The sequence below is a fragment of the Bufo gargarizans genome, chromosome 7 (genome assembly GCF_014858855.1).
Source record: "Bufo gargarizans isolate SCDJY-AF-19 chromosome 7, ASM1485885v1, whole genome shotgun sequence".
NCBI classification, from domain to species: Eukaryota; Metazoa; Chordata; class Amphibia; order Anura; family Bufonidae; genus Bufo; species Bufo gargarizans.
Window position 1 is genome coordinate 161,734,504 of NC_058086.1, and position 25,585 is coordinate 161,760,088.

At 43.0% G+C, this 25,585-nt stretch overlaps 1 protein-coding gene across 5 annotated transcripts in view; it reads right to left on the reverse strand.

Annotated features, from left to right (window-relative positions):
- EVI5 (ecotropic viral integration site 5) overlaps positions 1–25,585 on the reverse strand; it is a 158,369-nt gene that overhangs the window by 85,822 nt on the left and 46,962 nt on the right. For all 5 annotated transcript variants that reach the window (XM_044300504.1, XM_044300502.1, XM_044300505.1 and 2 more), the window contains 9 exons: positions 20,740–20,932; positions 15,239–15,463; positions 13,972–14,046; positions 12,184–12,309; positions 8,974–9,117; positions 6,552–6,641; positions 6,238–6,335; positions 2,646–2,706; positions 1,433–1,486 (listed from right to left, as the gene is read on the reverse strand). In XM_044300504.1, coding sequence (XP_044156439.1) covers positions 1,433–1,486; positions 2,646–2,706; positions 6,238–6,335; positions 6,552–6,641; positions 8,974–9,117; positions 12,184–12,309; positions 13,972–14,046; positions 15,239–15,463; positions 20,740–20,932 — 1,066 coding nt within the window. The remainder of the gene's footprint in view (positions 1–1,432; positions 1,487–2,645; positions 2,707–6,237; positions 6,336–6,551; positions 6,642–8,973; positions 9,118–12,183; positions 12,310–13,971; positions 14,047–15,238; positions 15,464–20,739; positions 20,933–25,585) is intronic.

Genomic DNA, 25,585 nt, shown 5'->3' on the forward strand with positions numbered 1-25,585 from the left:
ATAAGCCATTTCTCACACAGTCGAGTCACATTATTATGACCAACAACTAATGTCCAGAGTAACCGCTATGTGCAGCATGGACAGAAAGTGACTCAACAAGGTCCTGGTAGTCGCAGATATCTGGAGCCATGCTGACTGCAGTGCATCCTACAGCTGCTGGAGGGTGCATGGGGGAGAATTCATAGAGTGAACATGACTATCGAGGCGGACACACAGATGCTCAGTTGGGTTCAAGTCTGGGGAATTAGGGAGCCAGGGTAGGACTTGGAATCCTGGTCATGATGCATTCTCTTGCTGGAAGATCCCATCCACCCCAAGGAAGACAATCAACATGTATGGGTGTACGTGATCTGCAAAGGATGGATTCATAGCCAAATTGGCTTGTGAATGGGGCCAGAGAATGCCACAAAAACATTCCCCAGACCCTAACGCAGATCACCCGATGATCGAGAAAATGCTCATTCATCGGGCAAAATAATTTTTTATACGGACACCGCAATCATTGTTTCTGGGCAGCAGATTGTCCTGAGTAAACAGTGATCTGCTGCCTAGAAACAATAGCAGCAGTAGCCGTCACTCTTTCTCATACAGTGGAGGGGATCGCAGCATGGAAACACAGCTCTTCACCTCCACTGAGCAGCAATCAGCAATCAAGCAAAGAAACGCTTACTTTCCAATAATTGCCTGCTCGCTCTGCCAGTGTAAATGAACCTTAACCGCAACGTATGAACGGTCAAACACAGAAGCGCTCTGTCGTACTCCAACGAATTGTCCTTTTTTAGGAATTTGCCTCCTCTACAGCAGGTTAGACCGGAGTACCTCTATGTATCAGTCCAAGGATAAGTCATATCAAGTCACTTTTAGGGCACAGGACTAACCCATGCCGATTCCAAGTGTTACTGGGGTGAGGGGAGCGTTCAGGTCTACTATTCCTAACCCATTCAAAAGGGTGCAAATATGAGAAATTACACAAAATAATATATATTTTTAAATGAGCCTTTGCCATTCTTTGTTAGTTTACTCTTCGTGTCATTAGAATAAGCCTAGCTATTGATGCCATGAATTACCCAGATTTTACTGGATTCTTTTTGGGGGGGAAAAAGCTAAAAAGCGAGCAGAAAGCCGTCAGTACTAACAGTGCTATGTGCATGGGAAGCAGGTCAGTGTGAGAGCTGAGGTCATAGCGCCGGCCAGACTTTTGGAAACCGCCATCATAAAGCCTGATAACATGCAGCAGTAGTTGTCCCTGCGTTTGGGCCAACAGACCTAAAGTGTGCTGTGGACCAGTGGGGAAATACAATGACCCTGGTATGTGAAAACACTAAAGATGGAGCAGAGTTTAATTCTGAAACTTGCAGCAAGGTCTATAGTTCTAGAAATGGTGATAACGGAAAATCTACTAGCTTAAAGTTAAATATAATTTACATTTTACCTTCTCTAAGGTTTCAATACGCTGCTTCAAGAGCCTGTTCTCAGTGCGCAACCTCTGAAAGACAAAACGGAACAACAGACTTCAGCCATACGGATCACATTAGAAAGCACTGCAAAAGCAAGAAGGTTGTCACATAGCAATAAGAGCAAGCCACCCGCATAACCATCTACCGGGTTGTCTTGTGTAGTGGTGTTGCCCTCTAGAGAGGCAAGTTCTTTTTGGTCTAATCTGAGGTCTAATATTTGGTGTCTTATTTGGGGCTTTGATCTAAGGTCTGATATAGATCAGAGGTCAAATAAAAAAATAAATAAAAATTATATCTATCTATAACACAGATAGTGCAGCAGCACAGTCAGAGTTGGTGGACTGGGTGCAAATCCCCACAGAGGTCGGCTCTTCCTCCACGATATACAATGAATAAATAACGCGGCAGCACTTACAGCTTTCAGTGTACGGGTGAAGACCCCAAACTTTAATCCAAGCGACGTTTCGGCCTGCTCAATGAGGCCTTTATCGAGCTTGATAAAGGCCTCATTGAGCAGGCCGAAACGTCGCTTGGATTAAAGTTTGGGATCTTCACCCGTACACTGAAAGCTGTAAGTGCTGCCTCGTTATTTATTCATAATATATATATATATAATTTTTTTTTTTCCCTCCTCTAAAACCTAGGTGCGTCTTATAAAGCGAAAAATATGGTATATGTTTTCTTGTGGGATGCCTCCTTGTAGAACAGCACAGTCAATTAGCTACTTTGGCCTCCAATGGGTGAATGAGAGCCTATGGATAGAGTTAACGCATTCTGACACAATCTGGCACAATAGAAAACGAATCCGTCCTCCATTGACTTCAATGGTGTTCAAGACGGATCCGTCTTGGCTATGTGAAAGATAATACAAACGGATCAGTTCTGAACGGATGCAGACGGCTGTATTATCTGAACGGATCCGTCTGTGCAGATCCATGACGGATCCGCACCAAATGCGAGTGTGAAAGTAGCCTAAGCTAGGAGCAACCACTGGTATATACTATGGCAGTGTGAATACACCTGTAATTATTGCAATGGACTGTGTTGCTGCAATGACAGAAAACTGAAGTGTTAAGTGCTGGCAAAGTATAGGACGATCCCTATCCCACTACCCAAATAGTCTGAGCCGGACAGTATACAACTTTCTCCTATGTAGAACATTTTCATCAGTATTTTTGAACACTATACCTTGATTTCAACTTGCTCCTCCATCTCCTTAGTTTTTATTGTAGTGTACTCTTTTTCTAACCTGAAATTACACAAAACACTCGGTAAAGGTTAACCTCTTCTACCCCGGGCCAGTTTTCGCTCTTCTGCCCAGACAATTTTTTGCAAATCTGACATTTGTCACTTTATGTGGTAATAACTTTGGAACAGTTTTATTTATCCAAGCCATTCAGAGACTGTTTTCTCGTGACAACTTGTACTTCAATTTGAGTCAATATATTTCACCTTTATTTATGGAAAAATCCAAAATGTACCAAAAATTTAAAAGAATTTGCAATTTTTAACATTTCAATTTCTCTGCTTTTAAAACAGAAAGTAATACCTCATAAAATATTACTTAACTTTCCCCATATGTCTACTTTATGTTGGCATCATTTTGTGAGTGTCATGTTATTTTTTTTAGGACGTTAGAAGGCTTAGACGTTTAGAAGCAATTAAAATTTTTAAGAAAATTTCCAAAACCCACTTTAAGGACCAGTTCAGATCTGAAGTCACTTTGGGCGGCTTAAATAGTGGAAACCCCCCATAAATGACCCCATTGTAGAAAATACACCCCTCAAGTTACTAAAAACTGATTTTACAAACTTTGTAAACCCTTTAGGAGTTCCACAAGTATTAAAGGAGATGAAATTTCAAGATTTCAAATTTTGGCAGATTTTCCATTTTTTCTTCAACACATCGAGGGTTAACAGCCAAACAAAACTCAGTTTTTTACCCCGATTATGCGGTTTATAGAAACACCCTAACATGTGGTCATAAACTGCTGTACGGGCACACGGCAGGGCGCCGAAGGAAAGGAACGCCATATGGTTTTTGGAAGGCAGACTTTGCTGGACTGGTTTTTAGATGCCATGTCCCATTTGAAGCCCCCCTAATGCACCCTTACAGTAGAAACTCCTAAAAAGTGACCCTATTTTTGAAACTACGGGATAAGGTGACAGTTTTATTGGTACTATTTTGGAGTACATATTTTTTTTAATTGCTCTATATTACTTTTTTGTGAGCCAGGGTAACCAAAAATGGCTGTTTTGGCACAGTTTTTATTTTTTTTACAACGTTCATCTGACAGGGTGGATCATGTGCTATTTTTATAGAGCAGGTTGTTACAGATGCAATGATAGCAAATATCATTACTTTCTTTGTCTGTTTCAGTTTTACATAATAATGCATTTTTGAAAAAAGCATATGTTTTTATGTCATTTTCTGAACGCCATATTTTCATTTTTCTGCCGATCGTCTTGTGCAGGGGCTCGCTTTTATTGGTACCATTTTTGGATACATATGATTTTTTGATCATTCATTATTACACTTTATGGGGCAAGGTGACCAAAACATTCTTTTTTTGCACAGTTTTTATTTATTTTTACAGCGTTCACCTGAGGGGTTCGATCATGTGACATTTTTATAGAGCAGATAGTTACGGACGTGGCAATACCCAATATGTCTTTTTCTTATTTATTTCACTTTAACACAATAGCATTTTTGAAAAAAAAAAATGATGTTTTAATGTCTCCATGTCTCTATACTTTTTTTTTTTTTTCTATAAAAGGCCGCCGATTGCCAGTGAAAAGCTCTTTCATTAGCCAATACAATAGTTTGTGCGGTCATGTAAATCGTCATTTGCTGGCGGCAGATTGTGATGTCTAAACAGTCTCTGCTGCCAGCAAACAAGGATTCTGTATGGGGACGAGCAACGGCATTAGCGATCGCTACTCCCCATACTGTGGAGGTGATACAGCTTTCCCCTTCACTGATGTGCAGGAGATTGTCAGGAGGGAGCACTTCGTTCCCAACAATCACTTGCTCAATTAAGCAGTGTGCAGGTGAAACATTAGAAAAATTTGAATATCGTGCAAAAAAGTCCATTTATTTCAGTAATGCTGCATGCTTAAAATTTGAATTTTGTGAAAAGGTTCAACATTCTAGGCTCAAAGTGTCACACACTAGTCCGCTAATTAATCTATACCCCCTGAGCAAAGGGGACCTCAAAATTGTGACTTTGGATGATTATGGCTATAAGCCATAATCATCCAAATTATAACAAATAAAGGCTTGAAATATCTCGCTTTGCCTGTAATGAGTCTCTCGTGTTAGTTTCACCTTTTAAGTTGCATTACTGAAATTAACTTTGCACGATATTCACATTTTTTGTGTTTCACCTGTAAAGGGGCCTTAACTCACAACATTAGCCACTACTAACAACACTATCAGCTAAAGACAAATGCAACACTGTAAAAAAAAAAATTGCAATCACTTGACACATTTAATTGCAACCATCAAGCGAGCCCAGCGTAGGCTAAATGGTAAAAGAAGGAAAAAAAAAAAAAAAAAAAAAAAAAAAAAAAAGGTATGGATAAATGTGGTTTATTATAGGGATATTCCCATCTCAGCCACACGTGGCCGATATGGCAGTACCAATCATATGTAGAGCCCAGGCTTATGGATACTGTCAAGTGAGCTGTCCAAGTTGTGTCTAACTTCCAGGGAACAGGGGCTATGGAAACAGCATTAGGTTACTTTCACACCTGCGTTAGGGTGCGGATCCGTCTGGTATCTGCACAGACTGATCCGCACCTATAATGCAAACGCTTATATCCGTTCAGAACGGATCAGTTTGCATTACCATTAAGAAAAAAATAAAATAAAAAAATTATTTTTTTTGGTTCATGATAATGCAAATGGATCAGTTTTGACTTGCACTGAAAGTCAATGGGAGCCAGATCTGTTTTCAATTGCACCATATTGTGTCAGTGAAAACTGATCCATCCCCATTGACTTACATTCTAAGTCAGGACGGATCCGTTTGGCTCAGTTTCATCAGACGGCTTGCAGCGTTTTGGTGTCCGCCTCCAGAGCGGAGTGAAACAGAGGCAAACTGATGCATTCTGAACGGATGCATATACATCAGAATGCATTGGGGCTAAACTGATCCATTTTGGGCTGCTTGCGAGAGCCCTGAAACGGATCTCACAAGTGGACCCAGAAACGCCAGTGTGAAAGTAGCCTTACACAGCAAGCTGCGCTCTTTTAAAGGGGTTGTCCGGGTTCAGAGCTGAACCCGGGCATACCCTTATTTTCACCCAGGCAGCCCCCCTGATGAGATGCTAAGATGCCCACATGGCAGCCCCATGGAGAGCCCGGTACATCACTAGAACTCTTGAAAATGCTTTTCGCAGGGCAAAGGAGACCATCGGAGCATGAACTGCTCTGATGCTCAAGTCAGGGGGGCTGCCGGGGTGAAAATGGAGGCATGTCTGGGTTCAGCTGTGAACCCGGACAACCCCTTTAACTTATGAGATTTGAAAAGCGATTAGCTGGCTGTGTGAATGATGTTTCTGTAACTCCCATTCACTATCAAGGGGCAATAGAAAAGCTAGCTCAGCTATTTTCATCCACCACATATGACCAGCATTTCCATCTGAAATGGAACGCCCCTTTAACACCAAGATTCTAGAAAGCAACGGCATGAACTTCTGTGCCATCCTGCACTTCCAGTTTGTACTTTATCCTTAACTTCCACCTCTAACAAGCTGGCGGCTGCTTCAGCACGTACTTTTTCATCTTTTTTGCATTGTATTTCACTTGATAAGCAGCTTGTATTAGCTTCTCAGGACCGCCGTCAAACTGACGTGGAATGACCTTCTGAAAGTGCTGCAAGAGAAAATGAGCGTTCAATTACACCCATGCTGAGAGCCATTTACAGATGCCTACGTCTACGAATGCTGGTTTACTTAATAAGGCCAATCACATCGGACTGGAGAGCAAAATGCAGTTATACAGTAATTTAAGTGAAGGGTCTCTGCAGGAATCTCTACTGGGTTCTCGGATAGGTTTATTGAAAATGAAGCTTAGTCCAGAATACAATACCTGTAACATCCCTTCCATATCCAGCTGCATTAATTCTGCCTGGTTCATCTGAAGAACTGCAAGGCCTACCCGAAACACAATTTCTAAGCCCTGGGGATAAAGAAAGGGAATAGTCAGGATTGAAAAGCTCATCGAAAACAATTCACACACAAATGCATTTTTCCAGTTAGGAGTGATTCATCTTTCGTGTTCCTTTGCATGTCCTTTTGGGAAGTAAGGCCAATGGGGGTTCCCTGCTCGGGATCCCCTCCATTAGCAGCAGCCTCTTCCCGACTATAAAAGTGGCTGACTATGAGAAGACAAAGGGTTTATTTCATAATGACAACCCTCTTTATACTAAACCAGGCTGGGCTATGGACTTTCCTGCGGGGAAGCTCCAGAAGGACATACACTTACACTGCAGTGGTCGCTGGCTCACCCAGGACAAAACCCACTGTTCCCTCAAAGAGAGGGAACAGAGCACCGTGCTCCCCTGCATGGCCTCCATAATATAGCATAGGTACATGGGGTTGTTGCAATGAGTCAACCTAATACTAATCTTCAAGTAATCATCAGTAACAGGGTAATCTAGGACTTATTGAAGACCTATCCTTAGGATAGGTATGTAGGTCTGGTTCTGCATCTAGTAAAGACTGATTGTTGGAGGTGTCAGTCAAACGCTCACTGATGTGATATTGAGGATTGGTTTATACTAAAGGCAACTGGGCTAAGTCCTGGAAAACCCCTGTGGTGAGCAGAAATTGCCCAAAAGCAGAGCTTAAAGGGGTTGTCTCATTGAGTTATTACTAAGGCGAGATGAGACCCAGTCTCGACTACCTCCTGGCCAAGCAACAGCAGAGTGCTCCAGCAGCTCTCATTGACGTTTATGACAGCTATGGAAACGGCATAGCACAACAAGCTGTACTGTATCCATAACTCAAACAGCCCAGCTGGTTGTACTACACTGCTTCCGTAGCTGACATGCACGGCAATGAGAGCTACTGAAACAGTAGAGCGCTGGAGCACTCTGCTGTTTCTCGGCCGGGAGGTAGTCAAGACTGGGTCTCATCTCGCCTTAGTAATGACGAGATGAGACAACCCCTTTACCCTAAGTTCACACCTGAGCGTTTTACAGCGCGTTCAAACGCGCTGTAAAACGCTCAAGACATGAAAAGCAATGCTTCCCTATGGGAATGGTTCACACCTAGGCGTTTTACAGCGCGTACGAACGCGCTGTAAAACGCCCGACGCTCAAACAAGTACTTGAGCTTCTTTGGGGCGTTTTGACGCGTGTTTGTGGCCATAGGACACTGCAATCAATCACACAAACGCGCGTCAAACGTGCGTTTACTATTACAAAAAACGCGCGACAAAAACGTTTGAGAAACGCTCAGGTGTGAAAGCAGGGTTAAGCTCTGCTTTTAGGCAATTTCTGCTCACCACAGGGGTTTTCCAGGACTTAGCCCAGTTGCCTTTAGTATAAACCAGGGATGCTCAACCTTCGGCTCTCCAGATGTTGTAAAACTCCCATCATACCCTGCTGTAGGCTGATAGCTGTAGACTGTCTGGGCATGCTGGGAGTTGCAGTTTTGCAACAGCTGGAGGGCCACAGGTTGGGCATCCCTGGTATAAACCAATCCTCAATATCACATCAGTGAGTGTTTGACTGACACCTCCAACAATCAGTCTTTACCAGATGCAGAACCGGAACTACATACCTATCCTAAGGATAAGTCATCAATAAGTCCTAGAATACCCTTTATGTTATCGATGATCACTTGAATGGGAGCGGAGCTGCAGTACCTGGGCATGGTCGCTATACAGTGAACAGAGCCTTCTGATTTTTAACTCCATCCACTATCATGTTTACTTTACTAGCCACAAACAGCTGAACGGTGGGGTGCCTGGTGTCAGATCCCCACCATTTGGATACTGGCACACAGCCATTGTTTTGGTCTGCATCCATTTTGGTGGCTCGGATGCAGAACCATTCACTTCCATGGGGCTGCAAATGATGTGGACAGCACTCCGTGTGCTGTCCGCATCTGTTGCTCCATTCCGCTTTGCGGACAAGAATAGGCATTTATATTAAAGGCAGTCGGTGCAGTTCGGCAAATTGCGGAACGTGCACGGACACCATCCGCGATTTGCGGACCGCAAAACATACCACGGTCATGTGCATGAGGCCTAAGTCAGGGATGCCCAACCTGCAGCCCTCCAGCTGTTGTAGTTTTGCAACTCCCAGCATGCTCAGACTGCCTATATAGCTATCAGGGCATTTTGGGAGCTTTGGTTTTGCAACAGCCGGAGGGCCGCAGGTTGGGCATCCCTGTTCTAAGCCAATTGCATCCCTGTTCTAAGCCAATATGTGAATATAAAAGTGAGTGATAGAGGGTGGACAGATCAGTGGTTCTTGTAATTCATACCATGAATGGTTTCTCACCTCAGACATAAATATATCAAATATTCTAGTGGCGATCGGTAGAGGGAAACTGGTAAGAAAAATAGTCAAAAACCAAGAAGATGCATACATAGAGGTATGGAAACTCTGGGCTTGAAAGTGCACAAATATTTCTGGCAACTGTTCCTGTAGGAAAAAGAAAAGATTGGGGACGATCAATACAGGACAACATTTATACAGAAGACACCAATCCCAAGTAATAATCATACTAGACATATTATATTAAAATGGTCAGCGCAACACAAATCTGTGGATCTGGAGAGACTGGAGGCTTGGGCAGATAAGTGGCAGATGGGGTTTAACACTGATAAATGTAAAGTTATGCACATGGGAAGGAAAAATGCAAGTCAACCGTACATACTAAATGGTAAAACACTCGGTAAGACTGACATGGAAAAGGATCTAGGAATTTTAATAAACAGCAAACTAAGCTGCAAAAACCAGTGTCAGGCAGCTGCTGCCAAGGCCAACAAGATAATTGGTTGCATCAGAAGGGGCATAGATGCCCGTGATGAGAACATAGTCCTACCACTTTACAAATCATTAGTCAGGCCACACATGGAGTACTGTGTACAGTTCTGGGCTCCTGTAAACAAGGCAGACATAGCAGAGCTGGAGAAGGTCCAGAGGAGGGCAACTAAAGTAATAACTGGAATGGGGCAACTACAGTACCCTGAAAGATTATCAAAATTAGGGTTATTCACTTTAGAAAAAAGACGACTGAGGGGAGATCTAATTAATATGTATAAATATATCAAGGGTCAGTACAGAGATCTATCCCATCAGCTATTTATCCCCAGGACTGTGACTGTGACGAGGGGACATCCTCTGCGTCTGGAGGAAAGAAGGTTTGTACACAAACATAGAAAAGGATTCTTTACGGTAAGAGCAGTGAGAATATGGAACTCTCTGCCTGAGGAGATGGTGATGGTGAGTACAATAAAGGAATTCAAGAGGGGCCTGGATGTATTTCTGGAGCGTAATAATATTACAGGCTATAGCTACTAGAGAGGGGTCTTCCTCTGGATCAACTTGCGGGATAACAGGCCGAACTGGATGGACAAATGTCTTTTTTCGGCCTTATGTACTATGTTACTATGTCGCCACATACTATGCATGAGAATGGACACCTAGAGCTGGCGGAGATCATATCAAGCATGGCACTACAATGTGCGGGTGGTAAATGTCTAGTTGCCATGAATTTCAATCTTTTCCTTCCAAAGCATCCAACCCCACAACTTTACAGGTATGTTACAGATTAAAAACCTGCAACATGCCTTAAAGGGTTTGGTCAGTTTTCTAGATTGATGATCTATCCTCAGGATAGATCATCAATATCAGATCGTAAGGGTTTAACTCCCGGCACCAGCCCCAATCAGCGAGCAGGTTTAACTGCCAATCCTTCATCCCCATTCACTTTAATGGGATGGAGGAGATGGAGCGCAACAGCTCCTAACCATTGACATGAATGGGGACAGAGGAGCTGCAATCACACCTGCAAACCGCTGCAATGTCGACGGTGAGCAGGTAGAATTGCAGCATGTAATGCTGTGCAGCCTTGCGTATTTTAAAGGGGTCGTCCGGTTTCCGATATTGATAACGCAGCAGCAAGCAGGTGTAATTACGAAGTGCAACTACAAAGTGCTGGGAGTGGGACCCCGCCGATCTGATATTGATGACTTATCCTGGGGATAGCTTCTCAATATAGGAAACTGTCCAACCCCTTTAATATCCAAGCAGATTCTTATCCCCGCTGCAGGTCCGAGACTCAAGAAATCCTAACTGATGGGTAGCATGGCCACACACCATCACCCTAGGTCAGTGCTGGCGAACCTATGGCACGGGTGCCAGAGGCGGCACTCCGAGCCCTCTCTGTGGGCACCCGCACTAAGGCATATGGTGTACCAATATGCCTTAGACTTTTCCTGCCATTTATCAGCGCAGGGTGCACCATGAACGGCACAGGCAGCACATTGAATCTAGGCAAGCTATTATAGCTAAATGATAAAGTACATGAAAGATATACTGTATTGGTATTCAGAGTAAATTGCAGTGTTGGCACTTTGCGATAAATAAGTGGGGTTTGGGTTGCAGTTTGTGAACTCTGTCTCTAAAAGGTTCGCCATCACTGCCCTAGGTCGTGTATACAAAGTACAGAAATGTGTAGTAGTTTAGATCATCCCTATTCAGTCACAAAAAAATAAAACTGACTAAAAAGAAAAACCCTTTAAAAAACTGTTTCACACAGTTTTCTGGCATCATTAACATTTTTTTGCAGCATGTTTTTTGTGTTTTATGTATGTGGAGAGATGCTACTTTAAAGGGGTTGTCTCACTTCAGCAAATGGCATTTATCATATTGTGATTGTCCATGTTGTCTCCCTTGGACACTATGGCAGCTGGGATTGCACATAGGCTGGCACTTTATCCTATAGTGTGTAAGCAGGACCACCAATGCTGGATTGCAGGGTGGTCTTAACTCCTGGATACAAGCAGCATATAATGCGATGGAAGAATGAATCAAGCCAGCAAGAAGGCAATATGGACAATCGCAGTGCATTAGTAAGTGCCTTGTATTAACTTTCTCTACATGATAAATGCCATTTGCTGAGGTGCGACAACCCCTTTAAAGTCTATAGTGAATTATGTCCCGTAATTCACTACAGACCATGCGGTTTTTGGAAAACTCAGCATGCCCTTGGTATGCCTTTTTTCAGGCATTTTTTCCGTATGGATCTTTACAGGACTAGAAAAATGCCTGAAAAAAAATAAAAAAGAAGAAGAAAGAATGCATTGAGTGAACAATTATTCACCTGGGGATAAAACTACAAGCACTCCCACCAATCAGCTGACCAGGAGTGTTGCATCCCCTATAGGTTTTGCGGTCTCCGCTCTGTACTTGTCACAGTACCTGGTATTACAACTCGGTCCCATTTACTTTTGGTAGGGACTGTACCTGGTATTGCTACTCAGCCCCTGGTACAGTAGCTACCAAAGGTAACGAGCTGTACCTGGTAACCTGTGCTCGCTGGAATCAGTCAGAGGAGTGACGTCAATCATCTCATGACTGTAAAGACATTAAAGTAAAAGGAGGTGCACACCACATTCCAGAAGTGCAACGTACATGGGTGATTTTATACATGTTCTGCCATCTAATGAAGATGGAATGCAAGTAGTGTGATGACCGACTCACCTGAATCATGCACTCAAACTGATACATGCACAGGCCCAGCTCAGCCATGCTGGGTTTAAAGAGCTCCCGAAGACGATAGTCCTGCATTAATTTAACAAAAACACAAAATGCCTCTTCTTCCGGCATCTAGAAGGAATAAGACAGTGAAAGAAGACATAATGCAAAGATCGTCAAATCTGGAACATCTACACAAGTTTAGGAAGCAACAAGGATGCTGAAGGTGACACAGCCTACTGCGGTCCATCTGTATTCTGGTACCCGCAGGTCTCCAGGCAGTATACACCATTAGGAGTAAGGCCTCTCTCACACGAGCGTGACGGGTTAGGTCCGGGTGCGTTCAGTGAAACTCGCAACATTTTGCAAGCAAGTTCAGTCAGTTTTGTCTGCGATTGTGCTCAGTTTTTCAAGTGCAATGCGCTTTTCAAAACTGAAGGTTTACAAACAACATCTCCTAGCAATCATCAGTGAAAGACGCATCGCATCCGCACTTGCTTCCAGATGCAATGCGTTTTTCACTGAGGCTACCCACGGGTGCTATGGGGTTCACGTCACGCATTTCACCCGTGCAGAAAACTCGCTCGTGAGAAAGGGGCCTAAGGCTACCTTCACATAGATCAGTTGTGTCCGGCCAGCTATGGACATGTGCGCACAGATCTGCCGGCGTCTACCCCTCTGATAGCGCCGGCCAGAAAAACCAAGCATGCAGTGTTTTTGTACATGATCCCATAGAAAACTGTGGGATCAGTTCTAGCCCAGCTCTGCTAAGGTGTTCTCTGCTTCACACTGGAGGCTGACTGAGCCGGATAGCCGGACATGTGTAGGCGGCCTATGTAGGGCAGACATGCTCTGATGTATAGCGAGATAGCACAGATATCAGGCCCAATGTGACAAACTTATCACTGAAGTCAGAAAATGGCAAAAATAGCGTAACTACACCTCCTCGCAGGTGTAAATTTCATTTTCTGTCTTTAGGGCGGCCCAAGATGTGCCAAATGTGTTCCTTTTATTAACAGCCTGTTAACACAGGGACTGCCATTACAGAAGAAAACGGACTGCTGTAAATAGTACACAAGGCTCTGGAATGGCTCAGTTCTTTTAAAGGGGTTTTCCAGGACTTTTATATCGATGGATAGGCTATCAATATTTGATTGGCGGAGGATCAACTATTTTTTAGCCGCTGTGGCGCCGGAAATAGGCACTTGAACGACAAGTCGGTAAATTCTAGTGAATGGGAGCAGGGCTGCAGTATCCATCTCCACGGGCCGCAGACGTAAAGATTAGATCATGATAGAGCATTGCAATTTATTTTCTTTAAATCATGATCAGGAACTGGACATACAAGAAATACATTTCCTACGGAAAAAAACTGTCCTGTGTGAAATATTTGCATTGCACGCACCATGACAACTGTACCGCTTTGTATACTAGCAGACAAGAGAATTTGTTTGAAGCGTGAACGATAGGTTTTCCAACCAACAGAGCAGAAGTCGTTGTCAGGACCAGAGAAAGCAAATACTGTTAATGGTTCTATACAGCACATTTTTTGGTGTGAAGGAATTCTGGCCACTGTTCTTCGCAGGATTGTTTCAATCTGGACACATCAGAAGGTTCTTCAGCACGGACCGTCTAAAGGGTGCATTAGATGGGCAAATTTTCTACCCAATGAGCGCTCGTTAGCGATCATCTTGCAGTGCAATACTGCCGCTGACTGCACGATGAACGTTGTTCTGCTGCTATAACCGAGCAGAACAATGGAAATAAAGAATACCGATGTGAAAGAGGCCTTACCTGCATAAGAAGAAGACCCACAATAAAAGCACTTCCCTGGCAGTAACCAACTTCACGGTCCACTAAAGAATATGCCTGGAAAATACATGAAAGTCACAACATTGATGTACACATGTGTATACTGCTCACAATATCAGAATAAAATTTATATATATATATATATATATATATATATATATATATATATATATATATATATATATATATATATATATATATATATATATATATATATATATATATAATTTCGCCCCCTTCCAGCACACACCCCAATTGCTTAGTGTTATTGCTCGGCAAAGCATTTCTAGCTGACTGCCAGGATTTCGTTGTTTAACCAGTTCAAGACTGGGCCATTTACCACTTTACCCACACGCATTTTTTTTTTTTTTTACATGCATCTTTAAAAGCCATAACTTTTCCTTTTTAGTAATATATAGGCTTTTATTTTCCGTAATTTTTATTCCTTTTTTTATATCCAGGAAAATGTTAAAATAAAATAAAAAAATTGTCTGTTTTTCACTTTATTTTTATTTTTTACTAGCACCACATGCGACAAATACTTTTGAAAAAGGTGTCCCCTTTTTGTAACGGTCATTTGGATATAGGCCATGTATGGGCTATGGTCGCTGGAGCTAGGAGCTGTAGTGGCTTTTATTATTCATTGTACTTTTTTCTGTATTTTACACATTGTGCCGTCCATAAGGTCATACAAGACTTTCGGAGGGCATTTAACATTGCATTTCTTTTATTGTTGATTTCTTGGAAGTGAGACTGACATATTAGCCCCAGTTACAGGGGTAATACAGCCTCACTGCAGAGCAGATATGGATCTGCTGAGACCCACCAGCTCACACAGATACCAGAGATCATATGATTGCCTGGACTGGAGCAGGGAGCAGCATTGCCGCTTCCTAATCTGTATAGACAGTGTTCCTTGAGCACTATGCATATAGCAATGGAGAAGGCAGGGATGGCTAAAAAAAACATCCTAGCCCTCTCTTTGGGGGGCCTGGCTGTCACCGACAGCCGTCTCCCTATCCCTGCATGATTAGCATGCCGCTGCTTACTCTGCAAGCACATTCAGAAATGTTATTGCAGAGATAGGCACAGATGTATACAGTCAAGGGGCAGCCTGGAAGAGGTTAAAGGGAACCTGTCACCAGCAGCAGCATATTCTAGAGTAGCTGGACATAAGCAGATTGATACATAGGTTTGTGCGTAAAGATTCAGCAGAATAAGGATCCTGTCATAAGAAGACAAGACAAACCTTCATGACATTGAACAGAACTTCTTGCCCAAGACTATCCTTCTCTTTAAAGAAATCATGCTCTGGGTACGTTCTGGCAATGTCCCTCCGGATGAGTTTTTCACACGGCGAGGTCATTTTCAGGAGATCACAATACTGCTCTTTAATTGGCATATCTTGGGCATTGCATAATAGTTGCCATACAATGGCACGAAAGTGATGTGGGATGCCTTTCCTGACAAGTTCCTGCAATGAAAAGAAAAACAGGAAAATGTAATCTTTCAGAGCAGGGGGAAAAAAATAAAAAGGTGCGGCCACTTACAGGCCCAGAGCATCAGATGGATGCTGCAGGGCGGCATTTATAAAGGAGTTGGTAAATACTGGGAAATCTTCAGTACTTACATTCTTGGTTTCCCTGATCATTTTAAACCAATTATAACCTTTTGTGCCACTCACATTTTAGCGCATCTACAGCTACGAGATTGGATAAGAGAACCAAACCGGCCCACAGGCTTACAAACCATCTGTCTTCTCTTCACTGAGCCCTCTCAGCCAGCAGCATCCAGAGGGCTCCAATGTCAGCTTGTTCACCACTTGGACTCGAATAAACGACTTGTCTTCAGGAAAGTGTGGAGAACACGTCAAGCGAGGCTGTGGACATCGCTGTCCAGCTGAGACACATTACTGCAAGCTGGGGACCTGTCTAATTTGACGAGTATGCTTAAGGGCTCATGCACCCGCCCGTTGGCTGTTTTGAGGTCCGCAAAACACAGATAGTGACCGTGTGCATTTCTGTATTTTGCGGAACGGAACATCCGGCCCCTATAGAATAGTAGTGTGTGTGTATATATGCACAGTGAAAAAAACGTGATTAGGGTGCAAATCCTCTGAAAAGGTAGGCAACCTTTCCTCCAATATAGTATATCCAAAGAACAGGCAGCACTCCAAATGTGATAAAAGGTGATGACCCGTTTATTCCCAGGCACTGGCACTTTACTTTTACTTTATGTACAGTATATACAATTGCTGTTTTGTATTTATATTTTATCACGACTTTAATCATGGAGACATTGTCTATTTATATATAATTATGTATTCACTATTATTCTGATAAGTTTCATTGTATAACTATATGTTGTAAGTACTTGATGCACTGAATGGTTAAATTGTTCACCTTTATCACATGACTTGATTCGGGTATATATACCCACGTGTGACACTATTGTATTGCTTGAAAGGCCCCATCGAGTGGGCTAAAAGGGTCATCACCTTTTATCGCATTTGGAGTGCTGCCTATTCTTTGGATATAATATATATATATATATATATATATATATATATATATATATATATATATATATATATATATATATATATATATATATATATATATATACACATATACACAGACACACACACACACACACACACATATGTTGATCGGTGGAACGGCCATGTGGGCATGGAATGCACATGGCGTAATTTCCTTTTTTGCGGCCTCATTGAAATGAATAGTTACGCATACAGGCCACACAAAAAAAGCGTTCCTGTGCATGACCCCTTAAAAGGGGTTATCCCATGACTAATGTAAAAAAATGAAAATCAGAGATCATATAGTCCATGACAATACCTTTCTAACAAAACTAGAACTAGCCCTGTACCTCCCATGGATCCAGAGATCTCCCCATTTATTGCTCTGCTGGATTTATATCAAGCTGACAGCTCAAGGGGAGTGTCTGTTCTGCTGAAGACAAGGGGGCGTGTCCATGCTCTCCCTATCACAGCTCAGGAGGCAGTTGAAAGATGGAACTGAGCATGTGCGGCCTCCTCAGTGAGCAGGTCAAAGAAATAAGAAAGGCCAAACAGCAGGTGGCGCTATACAGATAAATTCTATAGAATAGTTCACTGGCCAGGTGCTAGTTTGAAAACTGTAGAATATTTTTCGTGGGACAACCCCTTTATGGGTATGGCTACTCAGCGATGTGACGCACGACACAAAATGATATGGCTACATGGCAACATTTGTCACGCAATATTTCAGGGTGGATTTGATTTTAATCAAAATGATTTAAATCACTAGTCAGTAAGGATTGATTTAAATCATAGTTTTTTACATAAAGACTAATTCTTGCTGGTATAACTTATTCTAAAAATCTTCACCAACTTGCATATTATAACAACTTTTCATATTAGTTTGATTGGGTGGATTCTGCATTCATAGGTTTTCAGAAGTTAGGATTAAGGTATTTTTCTCAACTCTGTTCATGTTATAACATTTTTGCTGTGAAGAGGCGGCATGTCATCTCTGCTGAGTCAAATTAAGTTTTGAGAACTGCAAAAGTAAACCAAGCATCTGTGATAATATCTTGTAGGCAGAAAAACTGCCCAATAATCTTACAAAAACCTTTGGAAGAGCATGACATTGTGAATGGATTAATGGAATTTATTTACCCCCAAAAATTACACATATAGAAACATAGAATGTGTCGGCAGATAAGAACCATTTGGCCCATCTAGTCTGCCCAATATACTGAATACTATGAATAGCCCTTGGCTCTATCTTATATGAAGGATGTCCTTATGCCTATCCCATGCATGCTTAAACTCCTCCACTGTATTTGCAGCTACCACTTCTGCAGGAAGGCTATTCCATGCATCCACTACTCTCTCAGTAAAGTAATACTTCCTGATATTAGTTTTAAATTAGAGGGGCAAAGGTTTAAAACTATGTCCTCTTGTAGCAGTTTTTCTTCTTTTAAATATTCTCTCCTCTTTTACCTTGTTGATTCCCTTTATGTATTTAAAAGTTTCTATCATATCCCCTCTGTCTCGTCTTTCTTCCAAGCTACACATGTTAAGGTCCTTTAATCTTTCCTGGTAAGTTTTATCCTGCAATCCATGTACCAGTTTAGGCTACTTTCACACTAGCGTTCGAACGGATCCGTTCTGAACGGATCCGATCATATTAATGCAGACGGAGGCTCCGTTCAGAACGGATCCGTCTGCATAAAAATAGCAAAAAAAAGCTCAGTGTGAAAATAGCCTCGGACGGATCCGTCCAGACTTTCAATGTAAAGTCAATGGGGGACGGATCCGCTTGAAGATTGAGCCATATTGTGGCATCTTCAAACGGATCCGTCCCCATTGACTTACATTGTAAGTCTGGACGGATCCGCACGCCTCCGGACGGCCAGGCGGACACCCGAACGCTGCAAGCAGCGTTCAGCTGTCCGCCTGTCCGTGCGGAGGCGAGCGGAGGCTGAACGCCGCCAGACTGATGCAGTCTGAGCGGATCCGCTCCATTCAGACTGCATCAGGGCTGGACGGCTGCGTTCGGGTCCGCTCGTGAGCCCCTTCAAACGGAGCTCACGAGCGGACCGACGAACGCTAGTGTGAAAGCAGCCTTAGTAGCTCTTCCCTGAACTCTCTCCAAAGTATCGATATCCTTCTGGAGATATGGTCTCCAGTACTGAGCACAATACTCCAAATGAGGTCTCACTAGTGCTCTGTAGAGCAGCATGAGCACCTCCCTCTTTCTACTGGTAATGCCTCTCCCTATACACCCAAGCATTCTGCTAGCATTTCCTGCTGCTCTATGACATTGTCTGGCTACCTTTGAGGCCCCTTTCACACGGGCGAGTATTCCGCGCGGATGCGATGCGCGAGTTGAACACATTGCACCCGCACTGAATACCGACCCATTCATTTCTATGGGGCTGTTCACATGAGCGATGATTTTCATGCATCACTTGTGCGTTGCGTGAAAATCGCAGCATGCTCTATATTCTGCGTTTTTCACGTAACGCAGGTCCCAAGTGAATAGGGTTGCGTGAAAATCACAAGCATCTGCAAGCAAGTGCGGATGCGATGCGATTTTCACGCACGGTTGCTAGGAGACGATCGGGATGGAGACCCGATCATTATTATTTTCCCTTATAACATGGTTATAAGGGAAAATAATAGCATTCTGAATACAGAATGCATAGTAAAATAGCGCTGGAGGGGTTAAATTTTTTTTTTAACTCACCTTAGTCCACTTGCTCGCACAGCCCGGCATCTCCTTCTGTCGTCATCCTAGCTTTGTGTAGCACCAAGGACCTTTGGTGACGTCACAGTCATCACATGATCTTTTACCATGGTGATGGATCATGTGATGACCGGAGTGACCTCACCAAAGGTCCTTGTTGCTACTCAAAGCTAAGATGAAGACAGAAGGAGATGCCGGCTGCGCAAGCAAGTGGACTAAGGAGAGTTCAATTTTATTTTAATTTTTTATTTATTTTTTAACCCCTCCAGCTCCATTTTACTATGCATTCTGTATTCAGAATGCTATTATTTCCCCTTATTACCATGTTATATCTACAGAACACCGATCTGTGAAGTTCGGGTTTGGGTACCAAACATGCGCAATTTTTCTCACACGAGTGCAAAACGCATGACAATGTTTTGCACTCTCGCAGAAAAATCGCGGGTGTTCCCGCAACGGTCGTGTGAAAGAGGCCTAAGTCTTCTGAAATAATGACCCCTAAATCCCTTTCCTCAGATACTGAGGTTAGGACTGTATCACTGATTTTATATTCTGCTCTTGGGTTTTTACGCCCCAGGTGCATTATCTTGCACTTATCAACATTAAATTTTAGTTGCCAGATTTTTGACCATTCCTCTAGTTTTCCCAAATCCTTTTCCATTTGGTGTATCCCTCCAGGAACATCAACCCTGTTACAAATCTGTGTGTCATTAACAAAAATACACACCTTACCATCGAGGCCTTCTGCAATTTCGCTGATAAAGATATTAAACAATATGGGTTCCAGAACAGATACCTGAGGTAACCGCCTGCTAACAAGACTATGCTCTGAACATACCCCATTGACTACAACCCTCTGTTGTCTGTCCCTCAGCCACTGCCTAATCCATTCAACAATATGGGAGTCCACGCACAGCCTTATTCTACATAATTAAAAAAACTAATCTTTATTTCATGATGGAATAACCTTTGGATTGTAATATATTTTCCTCAAAAAGCATTTTATATTTTAAAAAAATCGATTTAAATAAAAATCAGATATTTTTATATATATATATATATATATATATATATATATATATATATATATATATATATATATATATAAAAAATATTGATTTTTATCCACCCTGCAATATTTGAAATAATGTATTTTTCAATGGTGTTGCGAACATGCTACACCGGATTGTATATATATATTTTTTTTTATAGTGTCGAGCTGCAGTATGTGGCACTGCAGCACCACGGAAATACATTAAATGAAATGGCGCCATGTAGCCATCCCCCTAAACCACATTTAGTTAGTAGGGAAAACTGCACCCGCTAGATCATCATCATAAGGCCAGATTCACACAATGCAGTTCTGAAATGCTGTGTGGCCTCAGGGAATGTTCTTTTCAGGTGACTCCTACATACGAGTCCCTCACCAAAGCTCAATACCACCTCAATATTTGCTTCTAATTACCACCATTTTGATAGTCAGGAGCAAGGTTACCTTGATCTGCTTTTCCTTCTTCTTGTAGACCTCCTCCCACTCATTGACGATTCTCCCCCAGAGCAGCCAGGCATCTTCTTCCTGATGGTGGCTGAGGTTACTGGACGCTGAGGAGCTCGACACCAGCGAGGAGCCACTATTTCTTCTTGAGCCATTAACGGATCGCAAAGACTTCGTGTCTATCTCCAGCAGCCTGGAAAATGGATAGATCAATATAAGCCATACACCAAGAATATCAGCGTCTTCTGACGCGTCCCTGCACACGCATGGCCACTTCTCTTCAGATAAAGGATAGGATTGCTAGGCCATAAATGTCAGTGCAGGCCGCATCTGTGTGTCCTATAGGACATGTCCTATTCTTGGCCGTATTTCAGACAACAGTCATTTGTGGCAATTAGGGCTCATGCACACGACCGTTCTGGTCCGCATCTGAGCTGCATTTTTTGCGGCTCGAGTGCAGACCCATTCACTTCAACGGGCCCGCAAAAGATGCGGACAGCACTCCGTGTGCTATTCGCATCCGTTGCTCCGTTCCATGGCGCCGCAAAAAAATAAATAAAACATGTCCTATTCTGGTCCGGCTCGGGTGCTTTGTGGATCCGCAATTTGCGGACTGCAAAAAAACGGAACGGTCGAGTGCATGAGGCCTTTCAGTGAGAAAAATGTTGTGCACACAGAAGAGGTCAGTATTTTGCAGACTGCAACAGAGAAACGGTCACACTTGCGTTAAAGTTTTCCGGTATTGAGTTTCGTCCTAGGGGCTCAATACCGTAAAAAAAACTGATCAGTTTGCTCTCCATTCAGAATGCATTAGGATAAAACTGATCAGTATGCTTCAGTTCAGTCCCTCTTACGGTATTTAGCCAGAGAAAATACCGCAGTATGCTGCTGTATTTTCTCTAGCCAAAATTCAGAAACACATTTTCCATAGAGATGTATTAATGCCGGATCCGGTACCAAGTGTTCGGGAAAACCGGATTTGGTTTCCCGGTCTACGCCTGCACAGACCTTTTCATCTGAAAAAATATATATACCGGATCAGTTTTTCCGGATGACACTGGAGAGACGGATACGGTATTTCAATGCATTTGTCAGACATATCCGCATCCAGATACAAATTCTATCCGTTTGCATGTGGATAACAGGATGGCCGGTAGTTCCAGCAACAGAAGAATCCGGAAGGCAGTTTCACACGTCAGTGATTCACAGACATGCGCTATATGGGTTCTCCACGGACAGCACATCTATCCATTCATTTTGATGTGTGAATTCACACATCCGTGTTTTAGCACGGAAGCATTAGGAGAAGATTCTATGAAAATACATTTTCAGCTGAGCAATGTCCATGAAACATGGATGACACACAGAGCACAAAACGGGCACATGGACCAAACATGCATCCTACACGGACATTTTCGCGGATGCATCAGTGAAAACTTTGCACGGATTTCATCATGGACATGGATGTGTGAATAAGGCTTTACATAGAAGTTTGAAGTAGTGAAAAGTTCTTCACATCTCTAATAGGCACTCAGGACAGTCCTAGTCGAGCAAGTTGACTGCGGGAAACATGTTCCATGTGGGGGCGCGATTTCCCGGCCTGAACTCTGATCCTATGAGACGGACTCGATACAAAGTCTATGGGCCAGTCTTGTACCTCGCCTGCAGCGGGGAGAGCGTAACGAGAGCACTTCTCTCTCCTCGTTCTAGGGGAGTCTCAGAGACAAAAGGTTTTGAACTGTGGCAGTCTGAGTTCTATCAAAAGTCTTATGAAGCCTGTGCTCAATTGTTTCTCGGATTATTTTATAATAGCCGCACGGGGGTAACTCTAAATTAACGCCGACAAAATGTAACAGTCCACACATTTCTAGAGGATGTGCGTTCCAGTAAATACTTGTATTCCCCTTAAAATAACAACTCTTGAACATCTATTTTAATTCTGCATTGTGTCATTCCTCTGGTATACCTCCTAGAAAAAGTATTAATTAGGGTACTTTCACACTAGCGTTGTTTGAATCCAGCAAACCTTATGCAAACAGAAATATGGTTCTATCCGTTAGACCAGGCATGCTCAACCGGCAGCCCTCCAGCTGTTGCAAAACTACAACTCCCAGCATGCCTGAACAGCCTACAGCAGGGCATGGTGGGAGTTGTAGTTTTACAACAGCTGGAGGGCCGCAGGTTGAGCATCCCTGCGTTAGACAGATCTGGTGATATACCGGATCCGTCTCATCCAGAAAAATGGATCCGGTATTAATTTTTTTTTTCCAAAGATCTAAAGCAAAAATAGTTTCTCCTATGTCCCGGCGCATGCGCAGAACGGAAAAACGGATCCGGCAACGTGGCAATTTCCGGAACACTTTGTACCGGATCCAGCATTTATACATCTCTATGGAAATTAATGCCAGATCCAGCAAGTGCGGTAGTGTTCCGGGATTTTGTCCGGAAAAAAATACCTCCGGCTTTTGTTCGGTCAAATACCATACAAGGGACAGAACGGAAGACATCCTGATACTGAACAGATTGCTTTCCATTCAGAATGCATTAGGACAAAACTGATGCGTTTTTTCTGGTATTGAGACCCTTTACCGGGAATGCCTGGAACAAATCTATATTAAAACTAAGTAACAGAATAAATAAATAAAAAAAACAACGAATTATTTAAATTGAGTTGACGTCTCCATTTTCCAGCTCTGAGATAATTTCCTTAACATAATTTAGTCCCTTTGACACGCCAGTAATTCCACAGCTGGGATTTCACTTTTCAGAGGAATTTGATAGTGACGCTCAGATACCACATAATCCCAGCTGGAAATTCTTACTGGCAAAAACGTAGTTACATCTGAGAACTAAAGTCAGGATTATGGGAACATCCACGCAAGACATACGGTACATGCGGAGGATTCTCACTGCGGAACAGGGGGCGGACAATCCGCAGCATTTTACAGAAAGTATCTGTATGGAATCCAGCTGGGGTGCTCCAGAAGTTTGGAGCAGGATTCTGAGTAAAAAGCAGAGTAAATCCTGACAGGACTCCTAGGGGAGACGGTAAGAGTCCGGAGTACCCTGCCCCCACAGGGACTGACAGCTCCTCTTGTATCAGCGTGTCAGGCAGCCTGTGTGAGCAGATTAATTAGGACTCTCACTGTGGCTCCTAGGAGTCCTGTCAGCATTTACTCAGCTTCACTCCCACGTCCTGCTCCAAATCGCACCATCATACTCCACTTCAGATAGGGTGGCCGAAGTCACCAGAAGTCACCAGATTCCTTTTAAAGAAGCACTCCGGGGTTTATTTTTCTTTGCCTATAGAATACAGAATGTGTGTTTATTAACGTTTATGATCGAGGCTTGTGTATACCTGTCTTATTTGATATGTAATTTGTGGGTTGTCAGCCATCTTGATTCCTTCTCCTCTTAGATATGGTTTTCCTAATGAATCCTACATTTCCCATCATGCCCGGCTTTGCAGAGACAGAGGGGGCGGAGTCTCACCACACTGCACCGCTCAGAGCAGCCATAACAGAAGTGACGCAGAACTGCTCTCCCCTCACACAGCAGGGTCTCCATGTTCTTCATGTGATGCCGCTTCAGCCCGTCTGCCCTGTCATCTCCATTCACTGTCAGCTTTTACATGCAGGAGGCAGGGAGACCAGTGTGAAGCTACATCTCATAGAACTACACTGGAGAGTCAGCACACAGATGGTACAGGCAGTGAGAACCAGGTTTATGTAACTGCGGGTAATCACTGTATACCCTCATCTACTATACATCTGGACTCCTGGTGCTTTGTATAGGGGAGACATTATATATCCAGCAGAATACAGGGATTTATAGACGAACAAAGGGTGGAGAGGGGCCTGAGAGCTGCCAGAAAGGTGCCATTGGTGAGGTCATCTAGGAGTTTAAAGGAAATCAGCTACAGGAAGAGACAGAGTTCCTGGTTACACGTTTGACCAGCGCCCCATAATGAAAAGGTTCAAAATGTACGGATGCAACATAGGTAGGCTGGAACAAATTACCCTGCTATAATACTGGGGAAGGAGTTGTAATATATCCCCCAAAAAAAAAAAATTTTTTTAAAGAATGGAGTGCTTTTTTTATTGAGCAAACTAATGGGGATAATGAAGGGCACTTGCTCCATGCAATTTAACACTTTATTATCGCATCAGTGTAGATACGCGTGATGCATTTCGGCTCAAGCACAAGCCTTTTTCAAATGTATGTCTAAACTGAAAGAGTCACGTGTGTCTAAACATTGCAGTTTGAAAAAGGCTCAGGCTTGAGCCAAAACTAGTCCTTGATGAGGCCATTATGCTTTGAATAAAAGTCTCTTCATACCGTCAAGAAAGTGAGTGCCGATCCTTCTCTATAATATATATATTTTGTTCACCACGTACAAACCGCAGTGGCGACCCATCTTCTTTGCCATGTATCTAAACTGATACGGTAATAAAGCTTTAAATTGCATGGAGTGGAATTGGGATACCGTCCATAGACATGAGCACTGGGTTAGGAATGGGGATAGGTCGTCAGCTGAGCGCTCAGTGACCTGGACAGTCGTAGTTTCAGGGTCAGATTCGTCATGGAGTAAACCACTTTGCTTTCACAGCCAGAGTATTAGTCATCCATGCAGGTTGCCTCATCCAAATTAAATTTAAGATAATTGGCGTGGTAACACTCATGTCAAACTGTTGGCTGTGCCATCTTATGCCTTATTACACAGCCCGATTCTACAGGCGATTGTCGGGAGGGAAGCGTTCCTTCCTGGCAATCGCCTGCTCGCTAGCAGAGGAGACTGCACGCAGCGATCTCCTCCACAGCTTGGGGAGGGGCGATAGTTATGCCA